Here is a 20,152-nt window from a genome sequence, read left to right on the forward strand (position 1 = left end):
CCCCTGAGTCGATACATGTTAGAATCACTTTTGGCAGTCATTACAGCTCAGAGTCTTTCTGGGTAAGTCTCTAAGAGCTTAATATTTGATTTTTTACATTTATACTTCAAGCTCTGTCAAGTTGCTTGCTGATCATTGCTAGACAGCCATTTTCAAGTCAATTTATGTCAAAATTGTAGCTTAGCCACTCTGGAACATTCAATGTCATCTTGTTAAGCAACTCCAGTGTATATTTGGCCTTGTGTTTTAGGTTATTGTCCTGCTGAAAGGTGAATTTCTATCACACTGTCTGTTGGAAAGCAGACGGAACCAGGTTTTCCTCTAAGATTTTGCATGGGCTTAGCTCTATTCCATTCCATTTTATCCTAAACAACTCCGTAGTTCTTGCCGATGACAAGCAAACCTATGATGCAGCCACCACAACGATTGAAGAGTGATACTCAGTGATGTGATGTGTTGAATTTGCCCCAAATATAACGCTTTGTATTCAGGACATTGATGTCAGAAGGTGAATTCACCAATTTGTAAGTCGCTCTGGATAAGAGCGTCTGCTAAATGACTTAAATGTAAATGTAAATTTCTTTGGTAACATTTTTGCAGTTTTACTTTAGTGCCTTATTGTAAACAGGAGGCAATTCTGTATTCTGTACAGGCTTCCTTCTTTTCACTCTGTCTTGTAGGCTAGTATTGTGGAGTAACTACAATGTTGATCCATCCTCAGTTTTCTCCTAACATTGGCCTCATGGTGAAATCCCTGAAGGGTTTCCTTCCTCTCTGGCAACTGAGTTAGGAAGGACGTCTATATCATTGTAGTGACTGGGTGTATTGATACACCATCAAAAGTGGAATTAATAACTTCCCCATGCTTTTTTACGAAGCATTGGAAAACCTCCCTGGTCTTTGTGGTTGAATCTGTGTTTGAAATTCACTGCTTGACCTAGGGACCTTACAGATAATTGTACGTGTGGGTTGCGGAGATGAGGTAGTCATTCATAAATCATGTTAAACACAATTATTGCACGCAGAGTGAGTCTATGAAAATTATTATGTGATTTGTTAACTCTCTGGGATAGGGGGTGGTATATTCATGTCCGGAAGAAAAGCGTGCCCAAAGTAAACTGCCTGCTACTCAGGCCCAGAAGCTAGGATATGCATATTATTAGTGGATTTGAATAGAAAACACTGTGTGAATGAGTATAACAGTGAGTATAACAGAACTGATTTGGCAGGCGAAACACCGAGCACAATCCATCCAGGGAATTTCCTTTTGAGGTCAATCTGTTTTCCATTGGTTTCCTATGGCAAGCCCGTTTTAATATAAATGTGCTTGCAGTTCCTATAGCTTCCACTAGATGTCAAAAGTCTTTATAAATTGGTTGATGTTTTTCTTTTGAGAAATTAAGAAGTAGCCCTTTCCTTTCTGGGTGTATAGCCAAGTGTACTCAGTTGTTTGGGGCGCGTGACCTGAAGCTCGCTCCACTTTCATTTTATCAGCTATTAAACGCAGTTTATCCCGTCTTAAATTTTATAGATTATTTACGTTTTAAAATACTTAAAGTTGGATTAGGAAAGTTGTTTGAAATGTTTGGACCTGGCAGGTTGAAATATGATTGTCATGTGTTTGTTTGATGGGATGCTGTCCTCAGATAATCGCATGGTTTGCTTTTGCCGTAAAGCCTTTTTTATATCAGACACGGTGGCAAGATTAACAAGAAGTTAAGCTTTAATTTGGTGTATTGCACTTGTGAATGTGAATCTTTTTTTGAATTTGGCGCTCTGCCATTTCACCGGATGTTGTCAAATCGATCCCACTAACGGGATTTGATCCATAAGAAATTTTTAAGCACATTTTTACTCCTGAACATATTTAGGTGTCACGCTCGTCATAATGATTGGACCAAGGCGCAGCGTACGGAGAGTTCCACATATTTTTAATAAATCGAAACTCATCAAACTAAAACAATAAAGCAGAAACGAAATGTGACGCTACTGGTGTGCACACAGGGAACTATCTGTAGACAAGATCCCACAAAAACAATGGGGAAAATAGCTACCTAAATATGATCCCCAATCAGAGACAACGATAAACAGCTGCCTCTGATTGGGAACCAAATCAGACCACGATAGAAATACAATTCACCTAGATGACCCACCCTAGTCACTGTCACGCCCCAACTAACATAGAGAATAAACAGCTTTCCATGGTCAGGGAAAGCTTGCCATTAGGCTTGCCATATCAATGGAGTTGAATACTTATTGACGCAATACATTACAGCTCTTCATTTTAACTTCATTTGTACAAAATTCTAAGAACATAATACCACTTTAACATTATGGGATATTGTGTGTAGGCCAGTGACACAAAATCTAAATATAATACATTTTAAGTTCAGGCTGTAACACAACAACATGTGGAAAAAAAATCAAGGGGTATGAATAATTTTTAAGGCACTGTAGTAGACTACTTTTCACCAGGGCCCATATGGTTCTGGTCAAAATTAGTGCACTATACAGCACTGTAGCTTTTTAATCTTGGCTAATAATGTATTTGTAAAAAAAAAAACGCCCTGGTTATGTTGATTTAAAGGAGGAGAACTATCCGAAGAAAAGCGTGGATTGCAACTCACCTTCAGAGCTTGGGGGTGTTCGGACCGTGGGCTCTGGCACCAGCCTAAAACAAAGGAAATAACATGATTGATTACAATAATAAAGGTACAGAAAGAAAACAAACTACTGCAATTTAAAGTGATCCAGAACAATTATTTTAGTGCGGTTAAAGAGTCATTCATTTGACTTACAATACAACATATTTTATCAGTCTTATAATACACTTATTGCACACCAAAACTTCTAGAAATATTACAGCTATTTATATTACTTTTTAATGTTTTATATCGAAGTCTAATTAATCCCCAGTGTTGACTTTTAAACCCCTTCAAGATTAAGAAAGACTTCATAAAGAACAACATATTAAAGTTCATTTTGGTTTTAGTGCTTTATGTTTGTCAGTCTACGTTAGGGTGAGGTTAGGTTGGTTGGGTTTGATTACCTTGTGGAACGGATGGACGGAGGTCTTTTAAAACAGCTACTGTCTGTCTGCCGTCCTCTCAGTGCGGAGGTCAGCTGGGGTTCAGAGGTCAGGGGTCATTTAGAGTCTCTCTAACGGAGGGGCATGGCCAAAGGGCAGGGGCCACATGGGTCTTTATAGACTGAGAGATAGAGGGCCACACCACCAGAGGAGAACACAGGGAGCAGAACAACAACAGAAACGATTTCCCCTCCATACAAATTCCATACAATTGTGTGAAAGCCATTGCTTACATCCAGTAGAAAAGCTATGAACAGTCCCTAGGAGTTTCTCCTGGTGTCACTGCTTGTCGTCATTAAAATGTAATAGCACTGTCTATTATAAGATACTCAAAGTGACTCATTGTCAGATAGGCAAGCAAGACAATACAGGTGCCGATGCCATTGTTACTGTATATGTTAGTGTACTGTACTGTTACCTATGCTGTAACATAATCCGTTTTATTAAGAGATAACATAGGACAAAACACACAACATCAAAGACTTAAATCTGTGATTGACATTGTATCAAAACCATTCCCTACAAAACATTACCTGAATTGTAAAATACAAATACAGTTCTTACAAAATTGTGTTGTTTTTGTTGCTGGCATTCAGTTTTAAGATTTTTCATACAAATAATGTTAACTTTTATGCGGTTTGACATGTTATGATATTATTCAGACGCTAATTCTTGATCAACATGGTCTCGCTCAGGAGTCTAGACATTCATTACGGTACATAAAAACCTGTATTAGAGTGAGCACTTCAATATTATCATCAGCATCATTCTTTCCAATGTTAGTTTTGTTAGTTTAGATTATAGTGTTTTTCTATTTAGCTATGTAAATACAGAATTAGGCTCTTGAACACAAACTTACTTCTTTCAAAAAGTTTATTGAGCATCAACCAAGAAGAAAAATGTAAAGGGCCTACATAAGCAGAGAAGGTTGATATGCTAATACATTATTTCTGCTCCCAGACCAATTCTACATGGTTTAACGTCTCAAGAAACGGATTATTACATTGTCTGAAAGCATTTCAGGTTTTTAAACCCCTAAAAAAATAATAGATTGGAATTAATTATTAAGAGCTTTACATAAAATGTTTTGTAGCTCTTGATTCTTTTTTTTTTCTTTTTTTTTTACACACACAAAAAAAAGAAGAGTATGGCCTGTGAATGTAGATTGATTAAAGGGGGGAATTAAACAGAAACACACACGTTTACACACGTTTTAAGATAGGAATAAAACAGCTGACACTATCCACAATGATTCCACACCATGCTTGTATAAGCCCTTTAACACTAGAGAACTATCATTTACAAAAGGAGATCAAACAACAATATGCATTTCAGGATGGTTCTGTTTTCTGATTGGAAAGGTTTCATTTACAAGGGACACAATTGACCAATCACCCCCAGGAAAAAATATCTACAATACTTCACCTCTCTACAACTAAATCACTAACATATTAAAGTGACCAATCCCTCTATAACCAGGTCCATAGTATTGAGATATCTACTTGTTTAGGAGCGGGTAGATGGACTAAAATATACACATTATTCTGGTGAAAACAGTCTTGATATGATACCAGGTTTTTTCTGTTTTTAAAACCCACATTTACGATTGAGTGTTTTTATTCTAAAAAGGGAGCGTCCGTATAAAATCCATTACTTGATGACACGTCCGTGAGGGATTGTGCAGGTTGTTGCATAATCAGTTCAATATCTGGAGTAGGGCGTCTCTCTGTACACTCCCTTGGTCGTCCGTGCAGCTGGCACCTTGCCGCGATTAGTTGTCCACTCCTCCTGACCTGCTTTATAGGGAAACAACAGTAAGAAACACTTCTACACACACACTTTTGTGTAACTCAGATGTTTATCTCATTTTTACCCTGACGTCAAAGGTTACTGGACAAAATGGTTTTATATTTTCCTTAGCCTGGAACTGAGGTAAGCATTCAGCTATCATACTTCAATCAGGTATCAATCCAGTCAAAAATAGTTAAATTATGTCAAGGTTCTGTCTTCATCAGTGAACACATATCAAGCATCATGGACTTTCTGGTCACAAAATCCTTTGAGAGTCTGATGTTGATATGGCTTATCCAACTGGAACAACAGAAGACTCCCACAGCCTCTGTAGTTCAAACAAAAAAATCCACCAAGAAGCTTGTCATTCACCTAGAAGGATGCATTTAGATAATTGAAACAGAAGATCAAATAGCTACTTGAAAAGAGCCAGTGTAGTGGATCCTAGCAAAAGGGCACAATAACCATTAGCCCAAATCAGACCTCATTCAGGCCCTCTGCTGTCTATGTGCCAAGTGCCTGCTGCATCGATGGCAGCCTTTGTGTGATCTCTAGCCAGCAGAGTCTCATCCCCGGAGCAGAGCAGAGGCTCACAAAGAACAGTTTTTTCCCTGACATGGTCTCTGCTGGCAGCCCATAACCAATGGTTTCTAATTAAACCTGTCACCGTTTCTCTGGCACTCACTTTAGAGAGACAGTGACCAAGGTAACCTTGTGTTTAGAGATCAGCTATGTACCATCAACTCTGTTTATCATTTAAACAGCCCCTTCCTTTGAACTGTCAAACACCTCTTTATTTTGACCTGTTAGAAAGCATTTAGTGTGGAGCTGTTACCCGCTGTGTGTGTCTGTGTGTGTCTGTGTGTGTGCTTTGGAGGTTAGTTCTTTACACAGTTTACACCAGAAACTTTACACCAGAGTTTACACCAGAAACTTTACACCAGAGTTTACACCAGAAACTTTACACCAGACACTTTACACCAGAATTTACACCAGAAACTTTACACCAGAGTTTACACCAGAAACTTTACACCAGAGTTTACACCAGAAACTTTACACCACAGTTTACACCAGAAACTTTCTTGCCACATTATTCCTGTGTGTTAATCTGTATTGCAAATAGGAATATGAATAAGCTCTTCTTTCAGTTAAAATAACAACAATTAGGTGTTAATTTACATTTGTAGTGTGTATTATACTAATGTGTGCATTATACACATGTTGATTTGCATATCCCACTTCCCCTGAGACGGCCTCACAGCCAGGGATCAGCCATCATTGACAGTGACCCAGGAGCAATAGCCTGGTTCCTCTCTTGGTTTCTTCCTAGGTTTTGGCTTTCTAGGGAGTTTTTCCTAACCACCGTGCTTCTACACCTGCATTGCTTGCTGTTTGGGGTTTTAGGCTGGGTTTCTGTACAGCACTTTGAGATATCAGCTGATGTACGAAGGGCTATATAAATAAATTTGATTTGAGCAATGAACGTTAAGTGCCTTGCTCAAAGGCACATCGACAGATGTTTCACCTAGTCAGATCAGGGATTCGAACCAGTGACCTTCAGTTACAAGCCCAAAGCTCTTACAGGCTCCTAGGCTACCTGCACTATGTTATGGTCAATTACTAAGTTATCATGGATCAAAGAACATATACTGTAAGTCCTTCATGTTACAAATAGTGTCTCAGTCTGGTGACAACTGCATACATTTACTGTGAAGTGCTGTAAGAGTTGACATCTGCCAAAGCAAGAGGAGACCTGGGTAATGAGGTGACATTAGCGGCGCAGTGACTGAAACAGGAACCAAACAGTGCTCAAGTCATTACACCAGAAAATAAAACTATGGTTAAAGCTACATTAGAAAAGCAGACGTCAAGGCATATCAGTTACTCTATCACTCATGGTTTATGTACGAATACAGTCGAGGCATTGTGTAGACGTAGCCATGCCCCGCTTTATAGAATTACTGTGTCTTTATCAGACATCCCCCAACCTTTATAATGACAGAATTGTATTTGACATTGTCAAAAAAATGAGCACTGTCCATATGGAGTTGCGTAAAAGAGGTCTAATTCAGTTGTGAAACAGAATAATCATTCAGCAATTATTTTACCATTATATTGACAAAGAACATGCCTCATGTTATCCCATCACCTGGCACCCTGAATAATACTAATGATTCGTCTACATCAAATCTGTCCCAAAAATGTATGTGGCGCCTACTCAGGGAAATGACATTGCATGTTGGTTCGAAAACCCTTAGAGTCAACTGACGCACCGGAGCGTCAATCTACATAACATAATAAAAAAATCCCCTTCAAAATCCGTCAGTTTAAACTAAAGATATCCGTCTCAATCTACCGCATCTGCTGATATAGCAGATCCACATCTGCAGTGAAAGGTGGCAGAGCTGTGTTTGTCCATGAAACATCCGGAACACAGGTCTTCTCACAAAAACATCAGTCGTTTCCGAACTGTTTTACCTACCTATTTTGACTGCTCTATGGAAAGGCTAGACTCTCACGAGCACAATGGTATTTCGCTCTACAACCCCCACAAGTGTCAGGAGACTTGTCTGAAGAAGATACAGTCTATGTGCCAACTTCTGTTTGTAGCGTCCGAACCGTTTGGGCTACAAACTAATGTGAACCAACTGTGGAAAAGGGGAGATTCTCAGAAACACAATGGTGTTCTACATTTTGATTTATGACCCCCACAAGTGTCACGGGACTCGTCTGAAGGTAACAGGCACCGGTTAAAAAAATATTATGGAAGATGAAGATAGTTTTGTGCCTACCCAAAAAGAGGTTAAATATGTGTAATAATAATAATATATATATATCTCCTGAGCTTTCTTATATCTCCTAGCAATAGGACAAACACTTCACTTCATTAACACGTACCATGTGTTATTCAGTGCATTTACAACATGTTATTCAGTGTGTTTCTCTGGGTTATGGTAGTGTAATGAAACAGCAGGGTGCAGGTTTCGAACCCTCGACCTTCGAGCCTGAGGTCCGGTGCGCTATCGACTGTGCCACAAAAGCATGCTCGTGCAACAGAGTCGATTTCCGCGCTTATAAACCCAGGGTCGTTACACTACTCCCTCCTTTCTTATAAACCCAGGGTCGTTACAGTAGTAAAGGCCAAATTCAATATTTTATCAAATACTTTCCTTCTTAATTTTTTTTTATACTTAAAGGGGTCCAAAATTTCAAAATCAAATAGCTAAATGAGCCATAATGTGACCATCTTTAAACAATTCCAGATGTCAGCTAAGAACCCCCCTTTTAAGAATTAACAGCATTCAAATTGCTGACGAACAAAGAACCACATTGAACAAGACAGTATTCATTTCAACAACATTTTATATGTTAATAAAGGAGTTAGTAACTCACCGTATGACTCGTATGATTCCTCACCATTATCGTGTCCGTACTCATAATAATCGTCTGAGCTGTGCAAGGAAAGAAAGATGAGATATGCATCAGAATCGCTTTTTAACAATAAAATGACACGCCTGGGCCTTTTCTTAATAGAGAACAATAGAGGTTGCGGTTTCTAAAACACACAGCCATCAAATCATTACCTGGAATGTGAATGACATGAACTGTTCGGGAAAGTGAAGTAATGTCAACGTGAGAAAATGATGAGCAGAATTGATGTACCGTTCCGCTGTATGTAATCATAAAGATATACTCTACATGGCATTACAAACGTACGCAAAAGGATCATTTTGAATGTTTCTTTCATAACTATGCCTTCCCTCTCTTAGAGGATGACTGTGTCCATCCCCCCATATCCTGTCCCATAATAGAGGATATGGAGATATACTGTATATGAGAGATGGCACCTGTAATGAAAAATAAAACGGCTGTCCTGAATTGTGGTTCATTTCTTTGCTATTCTTTATTTATTTCTCAGTGGTGCCCGTTGACTTGCTGACAGAACAATCGTGTGCTGGCATCATTCAGTATCAGACCTATCATTCAGACCCAGAAAAGTAATTCATCATAAAGCTGCCATAGAGCCGACACTGGCGGCCCATCACAGCTGAGTCCCCCCCCCCCCTTCCCACCTCCAGCCATTATCACCTTGGCTGATAATGGAGAACAGCAGAACCAAGCAAAAAATGGCCCCAGCCATTATCACCTTAGCTGCTGTAGGTTCATCTACCTCAGTCGATCTATAAACACACAGCCTCTTAGCTATACAATTGTAATGCTATACCCCTGAAAGAGGCGACATATGAGAACTGATTCACACTGACACGTAGCATCTGTTCAGTCAGTTGTAATGATGAATTGCATATCATCAACTCGTAACATAGATATCTCATCTCTTTGTATTCCTAGGCGTTACTAATCAAACTCTGCACAAAAGGACATCAATGGCGCACACAGATGATCGTATTATCACATTCACATTAATTATTAGAATATTACTTACAATTCTGTATTAATATCAGTGATGTATTCGGGGCGGCAGGTAGCCGAGTTGTTAGAGTGTTGGGCCAGCCAGTAACCGAAAAGTTGCTAGTTCGAATCCCCGAGCTGACAAGGCAAAAATCTGTTGTTCTGCCCCAGAACAAGGCAGTTAGCCCACTGTTCCTAGGCCGTCATTGTAAATAAGAATTTGTTCATATCTGACTTGCCTAGTTAAAATAAGGTTAAAAAAACTGTAGTGGTAAAAAAAGTAGGTAATGGGTAAGCTATCAACTCCAGTTGGTTATGGAGATAAGAACAAACAACCACCAATATGTATGAACTGTATGATTTGCATTATGATCGCATTTTAATGTAGTTCTATATGGAAGATAGGAGATGTTCATATTGAAACATATCTTCTTTTTTTTGTTCCTTACTTGGTTGATGGGAAAGTTATTATGAGAACTTAGTAGCCTATTTTTTGCTCTTGCTGAGGTAGGCTCCGCATAACGGTAGCTTCTTACTCCATCCCTCTAGCTGGCTAAGTAATATTAGCCAGAGCCCTCCATAAGTCTCTGCCGCCAGCTAGCCTACTTGAGCCGACTTCCTCGGCCAGTGCCGAGAGAGGGCAGAGAGAGTGGAGAATGTGCTGCTAAAAAGGCAAATCCGGGAGGCAGATATGGGGAACGCAGTGGAACATAACGAACAAACCCCTGTTCATGATTCCACTTGTTCGCAAAGATGCAGGCGAACTCAGTCAGATCAAGAATATAAGTTTGATCAATGCTGGGAGCAATATTTAGATTAAATTTATTTTCTTTATTGTGTACAAAATATATATTAGTGTTACTACAGTACAATAGGTCTATGACAGGGTCACTTCTCCTCTCCTCTCTTTGGCTTAGTGCCGGAGGTGAGGGGGGGGTGACTTAAAGACACAAGCTGACATGAACAATTGAAAATCATGTAAGGGGACAGAGGGGGAAAAATGTCCATTGTTGTGGATCTATAAACGTCTGCTTGAGACATTGTCCAGAGAAGGCATTCATGTTGGGTTTGTTTCATGAAGGCATTCATGTTGGGTTTCTTTCCCGGGGAGATCATTGACTTGGCATGAAGATTGCATTGCTCACACAGCTCATGACTCAACCAGTGAACAATAACAGCAGAAACAAAGGCAGCCTTTTTCCTCTTATCCAAACTGGATCCCTGCTAAGATGTGAGTGATTATTTATGCTCTGTGTCCACAAAGAGAAGCCAGACGTTGTTATTCAGAGTGTGATGTTTTCCAATCAACCCTCATAGCAGAGGTACCACTGTGAGACTTTCACTGGTGTCCAGCTGTTAATATATACCTGACACCACTCATCATGGCTTTAGAGAGAAAACCAGAGAAAGAGAGAGAGTGTGAGAGAGATAGATAGAGGGAGAGAGAGAGCAAGAGAGAGAGTGAGTGTGAGAAATATATATATAGAGAGAGTAACAGAGAGACAGAAAAGGAGAGGGAGAGGGAGAAGGAGAGAGAGAGCAAGAGAGAGAAAGAGATGCAACAAATGAATGCATGTTCTCTCTTTCCGTGTCTTGTACACTGTGAAACACCTGACAGGGTTTGTGGTAATTTGATTTCACACCATGTCTCAACACTGGGGTGTATTCTTCCCAGAGCGGAACCCCTCTGAATACACACTCAACTACAAACCGTTCTGCTAAAGCGCCCTGGGAAGCTGAGGGGCTAAACAAGCGTCTCATCCTTCCTGTTGGTGTAAAGCTAAAGCCTACGAGGACCAATAAGGGCAGTTAGGTCCTCAGAGAGCTGCCAAGTTAAAGCTTTCCCCCTTTAAAACGACAAGAAGAGGACTCCCAAAGCTGTTAGGCACTTCTAATTTCTGGGATGACATTTTGTCAATATCCTCACACCTTTTCTCCTCTACTACCCTGGTCTGGTCAGTGAGTCCTCAGGCCTCAGGTATGTCCTGAAGGGCAACGATCCAGGTGAAACTAACTGCTCATACGCCCTTCAAGTAAAATACAGGCTGCATCCCAAATGGCACAGTCAAATGCCTCATAGCACTTTTATAGTGGCCCTTTGTAGCTCAGTTGGTAGAACGGTAGCATAGTGGTTTCAATTCCTGGGACCACCCATACATAAAATGTATGCGCGCATGACTGTAATTTGCTTTGGATAAAAGAGATTGCTAAATCACACGTATTAGAAACCATCCATCAACACTTTATAAATAGTCACTAATGGAGTAAACACGATGCTGGGAACGAGTCAGGGACTGAAACAATCCCGACTGAATTCATTTTTTATGTTGTTTTAATCACAAACAAACTCTGTAAACATTCCTTAACAGCTAATGATAGAGCAGAGCAAGGAGAAACCCAGAGCAATCTGTCTTAAAGTGCTGGCTGGCCTTGACCTTGATAAATGAACACCCATAGCGCCCATTAGCTAACCCTGTCTCGTGATCAGGAATGAGGGACTCTGACTCCAGACCTGCTCATCCACAGGTATACCTACTGCCTGGCTCTCAGTTTTACAGATATGTCTATAAATGGCTGATCTTAAGGAGTGATTTTGCCGTTTGCGCCGCCACTAAACAGATGGTGGTGTTACATCTGAATGATGTAGTACACGTCTCTGGTGGACTTTGCTTTCTTACACAGCCATTACTCTTCTGTTGCTCTGTGATAGACCTGCAGAGATATGCTAGGACATTTAGAGAGGATCCAGAGGTACTGAGAAGAACAATCTATAATCAGCAGTCATATCCAGAGGAGAGAAGGCACTAAATATTTCATAGGTTTTCCAAAGCAAGAGGAAGACCATTCAACAGCATATTCAACAGGGTTTCCTCATACATTTCATGCAAATATAAGGGGCATTTTGATAGCAAGATAACTTAATTCCTATTGGGGTGGCAGGTAGCCTCGTGGTTAGAGCATTCAGCCAATACCCGAAAGGTTGCTGGATAAATCCCCGAGCTGACAAGGTATAAATCTGTTGTTCTTCCTCTGAATTAGGCAATTAACCCACTGTTCCCTGGTTGGCCATCATTATAAATAAGAATTTGTCCTTAACTGACTTGCCTAGTTATATACATAAAAATATGGACATATTTTAGAGTGGGTACAGTATGTATTTTGTATTTCATGGATTAAGGCTCTGGAAAATACAGCAAAATTACCAAAAAAGACAAAAATAGATCAAATATAACACAAAAGGAACTGGACTTGGGAGAATGTGTCCTGTATATTATCCAAAAAGAGGTGGGTGTAATTGAAATTGAAAACTCCCTCAGGAAAATGCTGTTGATTGCTTGTCTCAGCAGCTGATTGCGAAGGCAATCTGCACTGTTGGACCCTTGCTGCGCTGTTACAAAGACGGACTGAATGGTAAACGTCATGGATTTACATAATGTGTGACTATAATCATCTGCTTTGTCTGAATTTGACCCCCCCATGGTAATCAACTTATCGATGGTCAATCAATGTTCAGCAGTCAGGCCTACTGCATTTGAAGTCACCTCAGATTCAGATTGTCTTGGTGAACGGATGGGGAGGTGACTGCAATGTTAATGCAGCCCAAGCATGTAGACTGAGGTCGCATCCCAACTGGCATGCTATATGACACCCTGTGACACTCAATAGTGTATTACTTTTGACTAGGGTGCATAGGGCTCTGGTCAAAATAAGTGCATTATATAGAGAATAGGTTTCCATTTGGGATTCACCCTCAGTTCTTCATCATGTTCTCGGCTGTGCAATAAACTGATATCATAATGAGAACTTCTGGAATCTCCCAAGACAGCACCTGAGGCAGCAACAAAACAAAACACTTGTTTGGCCTTACAAGACTAAAATATCTCCAGAGTTGAAGCAAATTAGCCTGACAAAACTAAAATATCTCTAGCGTTGAAGCAAATTAGCCTGACAAAACTAAAATATATCTAGCGTTGAAGCAAATTAGCCTGACAAGACTAAAATATCTCTAGCATTGAAGAAAATTAGCCTGACAAGACTAAAATACCTCTAGCGTTGAAGCAAATTAGCCTGACAAGACTAAAATATCTCTAGCGTTGAAGCAAATTAGCCTAACAAGACTAAAATATCTCTAGCGCTGAAGCAAATTAGCCTGACAAGACTAAAATATCTCTAGCGTTGAAGCAAATTAGCCTGACTAGAAAAAATATCTCTAGCGTTGAAGCAAATTAGCCTGACAAGACTAAAATACCTCTAGCGTTGAAGAAAATTAGCCTGATAAGACTGAAATACCTCTAGCGTTGAAGCAAATCAGCCTGACAGGACTAAAATATCTCTAGCGTTGAAGCAAATTAGCCTGAAAAGACTAAAATATCTCTAGCGTTGAAGCAAATTAGCCTGACAAGACTAAAATATCTCTAGCGCTGAAGCAAATTAGGGCCAAAGACAGAACTTGCTTGTCAAAAACAAAACATTACATACTGCTGAGAACTAAATTAGAACTATATTGAAATGATAAAATATGCAGGTAAAGTAATTGTACAAAGTACCCATCTGAGAACTGCATGACCTATGGTTCTTAGATAGAAATCAATACAATTCTGCTGAACTAATTTACTCTGTTGAACTAATGTACTGCAAATGTGTGCCAAGCCTGAAATACTAGGGAAAATACCAACATGTCACGTAATTCCTAGGCCTAATCATGCCAAGAACTTGTAATAGTATAACTACTTGATTTCTTTACCCACTATTTAACTGGGCAAGTCAGTTAAGAACAAATTCTTATTTACAATGGCGGTCTACCCCGGCCAAAAACAGACAATGCTGGGCCAATTGTGCGCCGCCCTATGGGAGTCCCAATCACAGCCGGATGTGATTCAGCCTGAATTTGAACCAGGGACTGTAGTGTTGACTCTTGCACTAAGATGCAGTGCCCTAGACCGCTGCACCACTCAGGTACTTTACACAACTATATCCAAGATGGCGTGTGTTTGTCTTGTCCCGTTTTAATGGTCTGTAAATAGTCTGTTTTTCATTTTTTCGTATATATTTTAATCTCACATTCCATCTACAAACTAAATAAACTTTCCTGCAACCCGCATCAATTAATGTGGTACGGATCTGCTATTTTTTATACCTTATAACTGGAACCTCCATCGCGAGCTTGCCAGCAAACTAGTTACTAGCTACTAGTCATTGTTAGCCAATGCTAGCAGTCTTCACCGTTAGCTCGGTCACCAGCCAACTTGAGCTCAGATAATTACCTACCAGTCTGCACAGCGCGATATCAACTCAGCATATCAGACTGCCTTTCTCTACCACATCACCGGATACCTGCCGCAAGCTCTGCAACCTAGTGGCTATTGTTGGCTAACGCCTCTGTCCCAAAGTAAACCTTGAGCTTGCCTCAAGCTAAACCCATCTCCCAGCCAACCAATGGAGTATACCAGCTAATTCTTGGGCTACAAGACCCCTTTATTGTCGACACGGAGCCCCGCCGATACTTCATGACTGGTCTGCCGACATAATCGTCCGATCTGGTTTCAACAGGCAATTCTGTTGCGATGTCGCTGAAGACCCATCTGCTATCCCCGGCCCGCTAGCTTTCTGACCTCTGTGTCTCCCACTTGGCTAGCGTAGTAGCGACTACCGAACGGCTCCCTGACTCACCTATTGCTGCTCATTGGACGCTATGATCACTCGGCTACACAGCTGATGCCTGCTGGACTGTTCATTAACCTGTTGAAACTCTGGGGGCGCTATATCATTTTTGGATAAAAAGACGTGCCCGTTTTAAGCGCAATATTTTGTCACAAAAAGATGCTCGACTATGCATATAATTGGTAGCTTTGGAAAGAAAACACTCTGACGTTTCCAGAACTGCAAAGATATTTTCTGTGCGTGCCCTAGAACGTGAGCTACAGGCAAAACCAAGATGAAACGGCATCCAGGAAATGAGCAGGATTTTTGAGGCTCAGTTTTCCATTGTCTCCTTATATGGCTGTGAATGCGAGAGGAGTGAGTCAGCCCTTTCTGTCGTTTCCCCAAGGTGTCTGCAGCATTGTGACGTATTTGTAGGCATATCATTGGAAGATTGACCATAAGAGACCACATTTACCAGGTGTCCGCCCGGTGTCCTGCGCCGAAATTGGTGCGCAAGTCAGCTGCAAGTATTTTTCCACAGAATTCAGAGAAGAATGCAGGCTTCCACGAACGATATATCAATGAAGAGATATGTGAAAAAACACCTTGAGGATTGATTCCAAACAACGTTTGCCATGTTTCGGTCGATATTATGGAGTTAATTCGGAAAAAGTTTGATGTTGTAGGTGACTGAATTTTCGGTTCGTTTCGGTAGCCAAATGTGATGTACAAAACGGAGCGATTTCTCCTACACAAAGTCGCTTTCAGGAAAAACTGCACATTTGGTATGTAACTGAGAGTCTCCTCATTGAAAACATCCGAAGCTCTTCAAAGGTAAATGATTTTATTTATTTGGTTATCTGGTTTTTGTGAAAATGTTGCGTGCTAAATGCTACTCAAAATGCTAAGCTAGCTTAGCATACTCTTACACAAATTAGTGAATTGCTATGGTTCAAAAGCATATTTTGAAAATCTGAGATGACAGTGTTGTTAAGAAAAGGCTAAGCTTGAGAGTAGGCGCATTATTTTAATTTTATTTGCGATTTTCAGAAATCGTTAACGTTACATTATGCTAATGAGCTTCAGGCTATAACTGTATACAGGTTTTTTTCATAGCCAAACGTGAACAAAACGGAGCGATTTGTCCTACACAAATAATATTTTTTTGAAAAACTGCACATTTGCTATGTAACTGAGAGTCTCCTCATTGAAAACATCCGAAGCTCTTCAAAGGTAAATGATTTTATTTATTTGGTTATCTGGTTTTTGTGAAAATGTTGCGTGCTAAATGCTACTCAAAATGCTAAGCTAGCTTAGCATACTCTTACACAAATTAGTGAATTGCTATGGTTCAAAAGCATATTTTGAAAATCTGAGATGACAGTGTTGTTAAGAAAAGGCTAAGCTTGAGAGTAGGCGCATTATTTTCATTTTATTTGCGATTTTCAGAAATCGTTAACGTTGCGTTATGCTAATGAGCCTGAGGCTTTAGTCACGATCCCGGATCCGGGATGGGGAGTTTCAAGAGGCACTGTACCTCGAACTCAGGTCCTGTGTGTGCCTAACAGATCCTCTCTGCCCATTCATCACCATTTACCCGTTGTTGTCTTAGCTCTCATTTGGGGAATTTCTCCCATTCTTCTCTGCAGATCCTCTCAAGCTCGGTGAAGTTGGATGGGGAGCGTTGGAACACAACTACTACTATCTCTCCAGAGATGTTCAATCGGGTTCAAGTCCGGGCTCGGCTGTCATGTGCCTTTTACTGAGGCGTGGCTTCCGCCTGGCCACTCCACCATAAAGGCCTGGTGGAGTGTTGCAGAAATAGTTGTCCTTCTGGAAGGTTCTCCCATCTCCAAAGAGGAACTCTAGAGCTCTGTCAGAGTGACCATTGGGTTCTTGGTCACCTCCCTGACCAAGGCGCTTCTCCACTGATCGCTCAGTTTGTCTTGGTGGTTCCAAACTTCTTCCATTTAAGAATGATGGAGGTTCTTGGGGATCTTCAATGCTGCAGAATTTTTTTGGTACCCTTCCCCAGATCTGTACCTCGACGCAAACCTTTCTCAGAGCTCTACAGACATTTCCTTCGACCTCATGGCTTGGTTTTTGCTCTGACATGCACTGTCATATATGGGACCTTATATAGATAGGTACAGTGCCTTGCGAAAGTATTCGGCCTCCTTAAACTTTGCGACCTTTTGCCACATTTCAGGCTTCAAACATAAAGATAGAAAACTGTATTTTTTTGTGAAGAATCAACAACAAGTGGGACACAATCATGAAGTGGAACGACATTTATTGGATAGTTCAAACTTTTTTAACAAATCAAAAACTGAAAAATTGGGCGTGCAAAATTATTCAGCCCCTTTACTTTCAGTGCAGCAAACTCTCTCCAGAAGTTCAGTGAGGATCTCTGAATGATCCAATGTTGACCTAAATGACTAATGATGATAAATACAATCCACCTGTGTGTAATCAAGTCTCCGTATAAATGCACCTGCACTGTGATAGTCTCAGAGGTCCGTTAAAAGCGCAGAGAGCATCATGAAGAACAAGGAACACACCAGGCAGGTCCGAGATACTGTTGTGAAGAAGTTTAAAGCCGGATTTGGATACAAAAAGATTTTCCAAGCTTTAAACATCCCAAGGAGCACTGTGCAAGCGATAATATTGAAATGGAAGGAGTATCAGACCACTACAAATCTACCAAGACCTGGCCGTCCCTCTAAACTTTCAGCTCATACAAGGAGAAGACTGATCAGAGATGCAGCCAAGAGGCCCATGATCACTCTGGATGAACTGCAGAGATCTACAGCTGAGGTGGGAGACTCTGTCCATAGGACAACAATCAGTCGTATATTGCACAAATCTGGCCTTTATGGAAGAGTGGCAAGAAGAAAGCCATTTCTTAAAGATATCCATAAAAGGTGTTGTTTAAAGTTTGCCACAAGCCACCTGGGAGACACACCAAACATGTGGAAGAAGGTGCTCTGGTCAGGTGAAACCGAAATGGAACTTTTTGACAACAATGCAAAACATTATGTTTGGCGTAAAAGCTACACAGCTCATCACCCTGACCACACCATCCCCACTGTCAAACATGGTGGTGGCAGCATCATGGTTTGGGCCTGCTTTTCTTCAGCAGGGACAGGGAAGATGGTTAAAATTGATGGGAAGATGGATGGAGCCAAATACAGGACCATTCTGGAAGAAAACCTGATGGAGTCTGCAAAAGACCTGAGACTGGGACGGAGATTTGTCTTCCAACAAGACAATGATCCAAAACATAAAGCAAAATCTACAATGGAATGGTTCAAAAATAAACATATCCAGGTGTTAGAATGGCCAAGTCAATGTCCAGACCTGAATCCAATCGAGAATCTGTGGAAAGAACTGAAAACTGCTGTTCACAAATGCTCTCCATCCAACCTCACTGAGCTCGAGCTGTTTTGCAAGGAGGAATGGGAAAAAAAATCAGTCTCTCGATGTGCAAAACTGACATACCCCAAGCGACTTACAGCTGTAATCGCAGCAAAAGGTGGCGCTACAAAGTATTAACTTAAGGGGGCTGAATCATTTTGCACGCCCAATTTTTCAGTTTTTGATTTGTTAAAAAAGTTTGAAATATCCAATAAATGTCGTTCCACTTCATGATTGTGTCCCACTTGTTGTTGATTCTTCACAAAAAACACAGTTTTATATCTTTATGTTTGAAGCCTGAAATGTGGCAAAAGGTCGCAAAGTTCAAGGGGGCCAAATACTTTGGCAAGGCACTGTATGTGTCTTTCAAAATCATATCCAATCAATTGAATTTAACACGGGTGGACTCGAATCAAGTTGTAGAAAAATCTCAAGGATGATCAATGGTAACAGGATGCACCTGAGCTCAATTTCGAGTCTCATAGCAAAGTGTCTGAATACTTATTTTTAATACATTTGCGGGGGATGTCTGGAGACCTGTTTTTGCTTTGTCATTATAGGGTATTGTGTGTATTTTTCGGATGATTTTTTGTTTGTTTGGTCCAGTTTGGAGTGGGGTTGTTCCGTGGTGGGATGTGGGGAAAGTCAAGGGGTCTGAATGCTTTCCGAAGGTATTGTATCTGTAATCTGATTACAATATTTTGCTGGTTACATAACTGATTACAGTAACAGTTCTTTGTAATCAGATTACATGTAACTGATGACATGTAATCACTTCCTCCCCAAACCCGGGAATATGAGTTGTGTTTCTCAGTGTGTGTCAATGCTTTCTGCCTTGCTCTGGTCGGCTGTTATGGTTTTCCTAAATGTTTCGTCACACCCCTAAATTGTCTCAGTGTGTATGTGTGTGTGTACAGTATGTGTGCGTGAATATGTGTGTGTTTGTGTTTATACTCCCTGAGCAGTTACAGCTCATTGGGCTGCAGCGGATTGTGTCGTTCATTAAAAATGTTAAATATATATACAGTATTTAAAAAAAATACATCTGAAATTTCCATCCCCAACTACAACATTTTCTGTCAAGTCAGAACTGCCGTAGGGGGTGGAGTTGCAGTCTACTGCAGAGATAGCCTGCAAAGTTCTGTTTTACTATCCAGGTCTGTGCCCAAAAGGTTTGAGCTTCTACTTTTAAAAATCAACCTTTCCAGATATGTCTCTCACTGTTGCTGCTTGTTATAGACCCCCCTCAGCCCCCAGCTGTGTCCTGGACACCATATGTGAATTGATTGCCCCCATCTATCTTCAGAGTTCTGACTGTTAAGTGACCTGAACTGGTATATGCTTAACACCCCGGCCGTCCTACAATCTAAGCTAGATGCCCTCAATCTCACACAAATTATCAAGGAACCCACTAGGTACAACCCTAAATCTGTAAACATGGGCATCCTCATAGATATCATCCTAGCCAACTTGCCCTCCAAATACACCTCTGCTGTCTTCAACCAGGATCTCAGCGATCACTGCCTCATTGCCTGCGTCCATAATGGGTCCGCTGTCAAACGACCACCCCTCATCACTGTCAAATGCTCCCTAAAATACTTCAGTGGGCAGGCCTTTCTAATCGACCTGGCCCGGGTATCCTAGGATATTGACCTCAACACATCAGTAGAGAATGCCCGGTTGTTCTTTAAAAGTGCTTCCTCACCATCTTAAATAAGCATACCTCATTCAGATAATGTAGAACTAATAACAGAGATAGCCCCTGGTTCACTCCTGACTTGACTGCCCTTGACCAGCACAAAA

General features: G+C 40.7%; 1 protein-coding gene across 2 annotated transcripts in view; it reads right to left on the reverse strand.

Moving 5' to 3' along the window:
• Positions 1 to 3,947: 3,947 nt before the first annotated feature.
• LOC135549064 (KH domain-containing, RNA-binding, signal transduction-associated protein 3-like) overlaps positions 3,948 to 20,152 on the reverse strand; it is a 223,980-nt gene continuing 207,775 nt past the window's right edge. The window contains exons 8-9 of one of the 2 annotated variants that reach the window (XM_064979131.1): positions 8,273 to 8,331; positions 3,948 to 4,881 (exon numbers count right to left, since the gene is read on the reverse strand). In XM_064979131.1, the coding sequence (XP_064835203.1) occupies positions 4,790 to 4,881; positions 8,273 to 8,331 (151 nt within the window). In that variant the 3' untranslated portion in view covers positions 3,948 to 4,789. Of the gene's footprint in view, positions 4,885 to 8,272; positions 8,332 to 20,152 lie in introns of both variants that reach the window. The other variant, XM_064979130.1, reaches the window with a different exon arrangement.

The sequence above is a fragment of the Oncorhynchus masou genome, chromosome 12 (assembly GCF_036934945.1).
Source record: "Oncorhynchus masou masou isolate Uvic2021 chromosome 12, UVic_Omas_1.1, whole genome shotgun sequence".
Taxonomy (NCBI): Eukaryota; Metazoa; Chordata; class Actinopteri; order Salmoniformes; family Salmonidae; genus Oncorhynchus; species Oncorhynchus masou.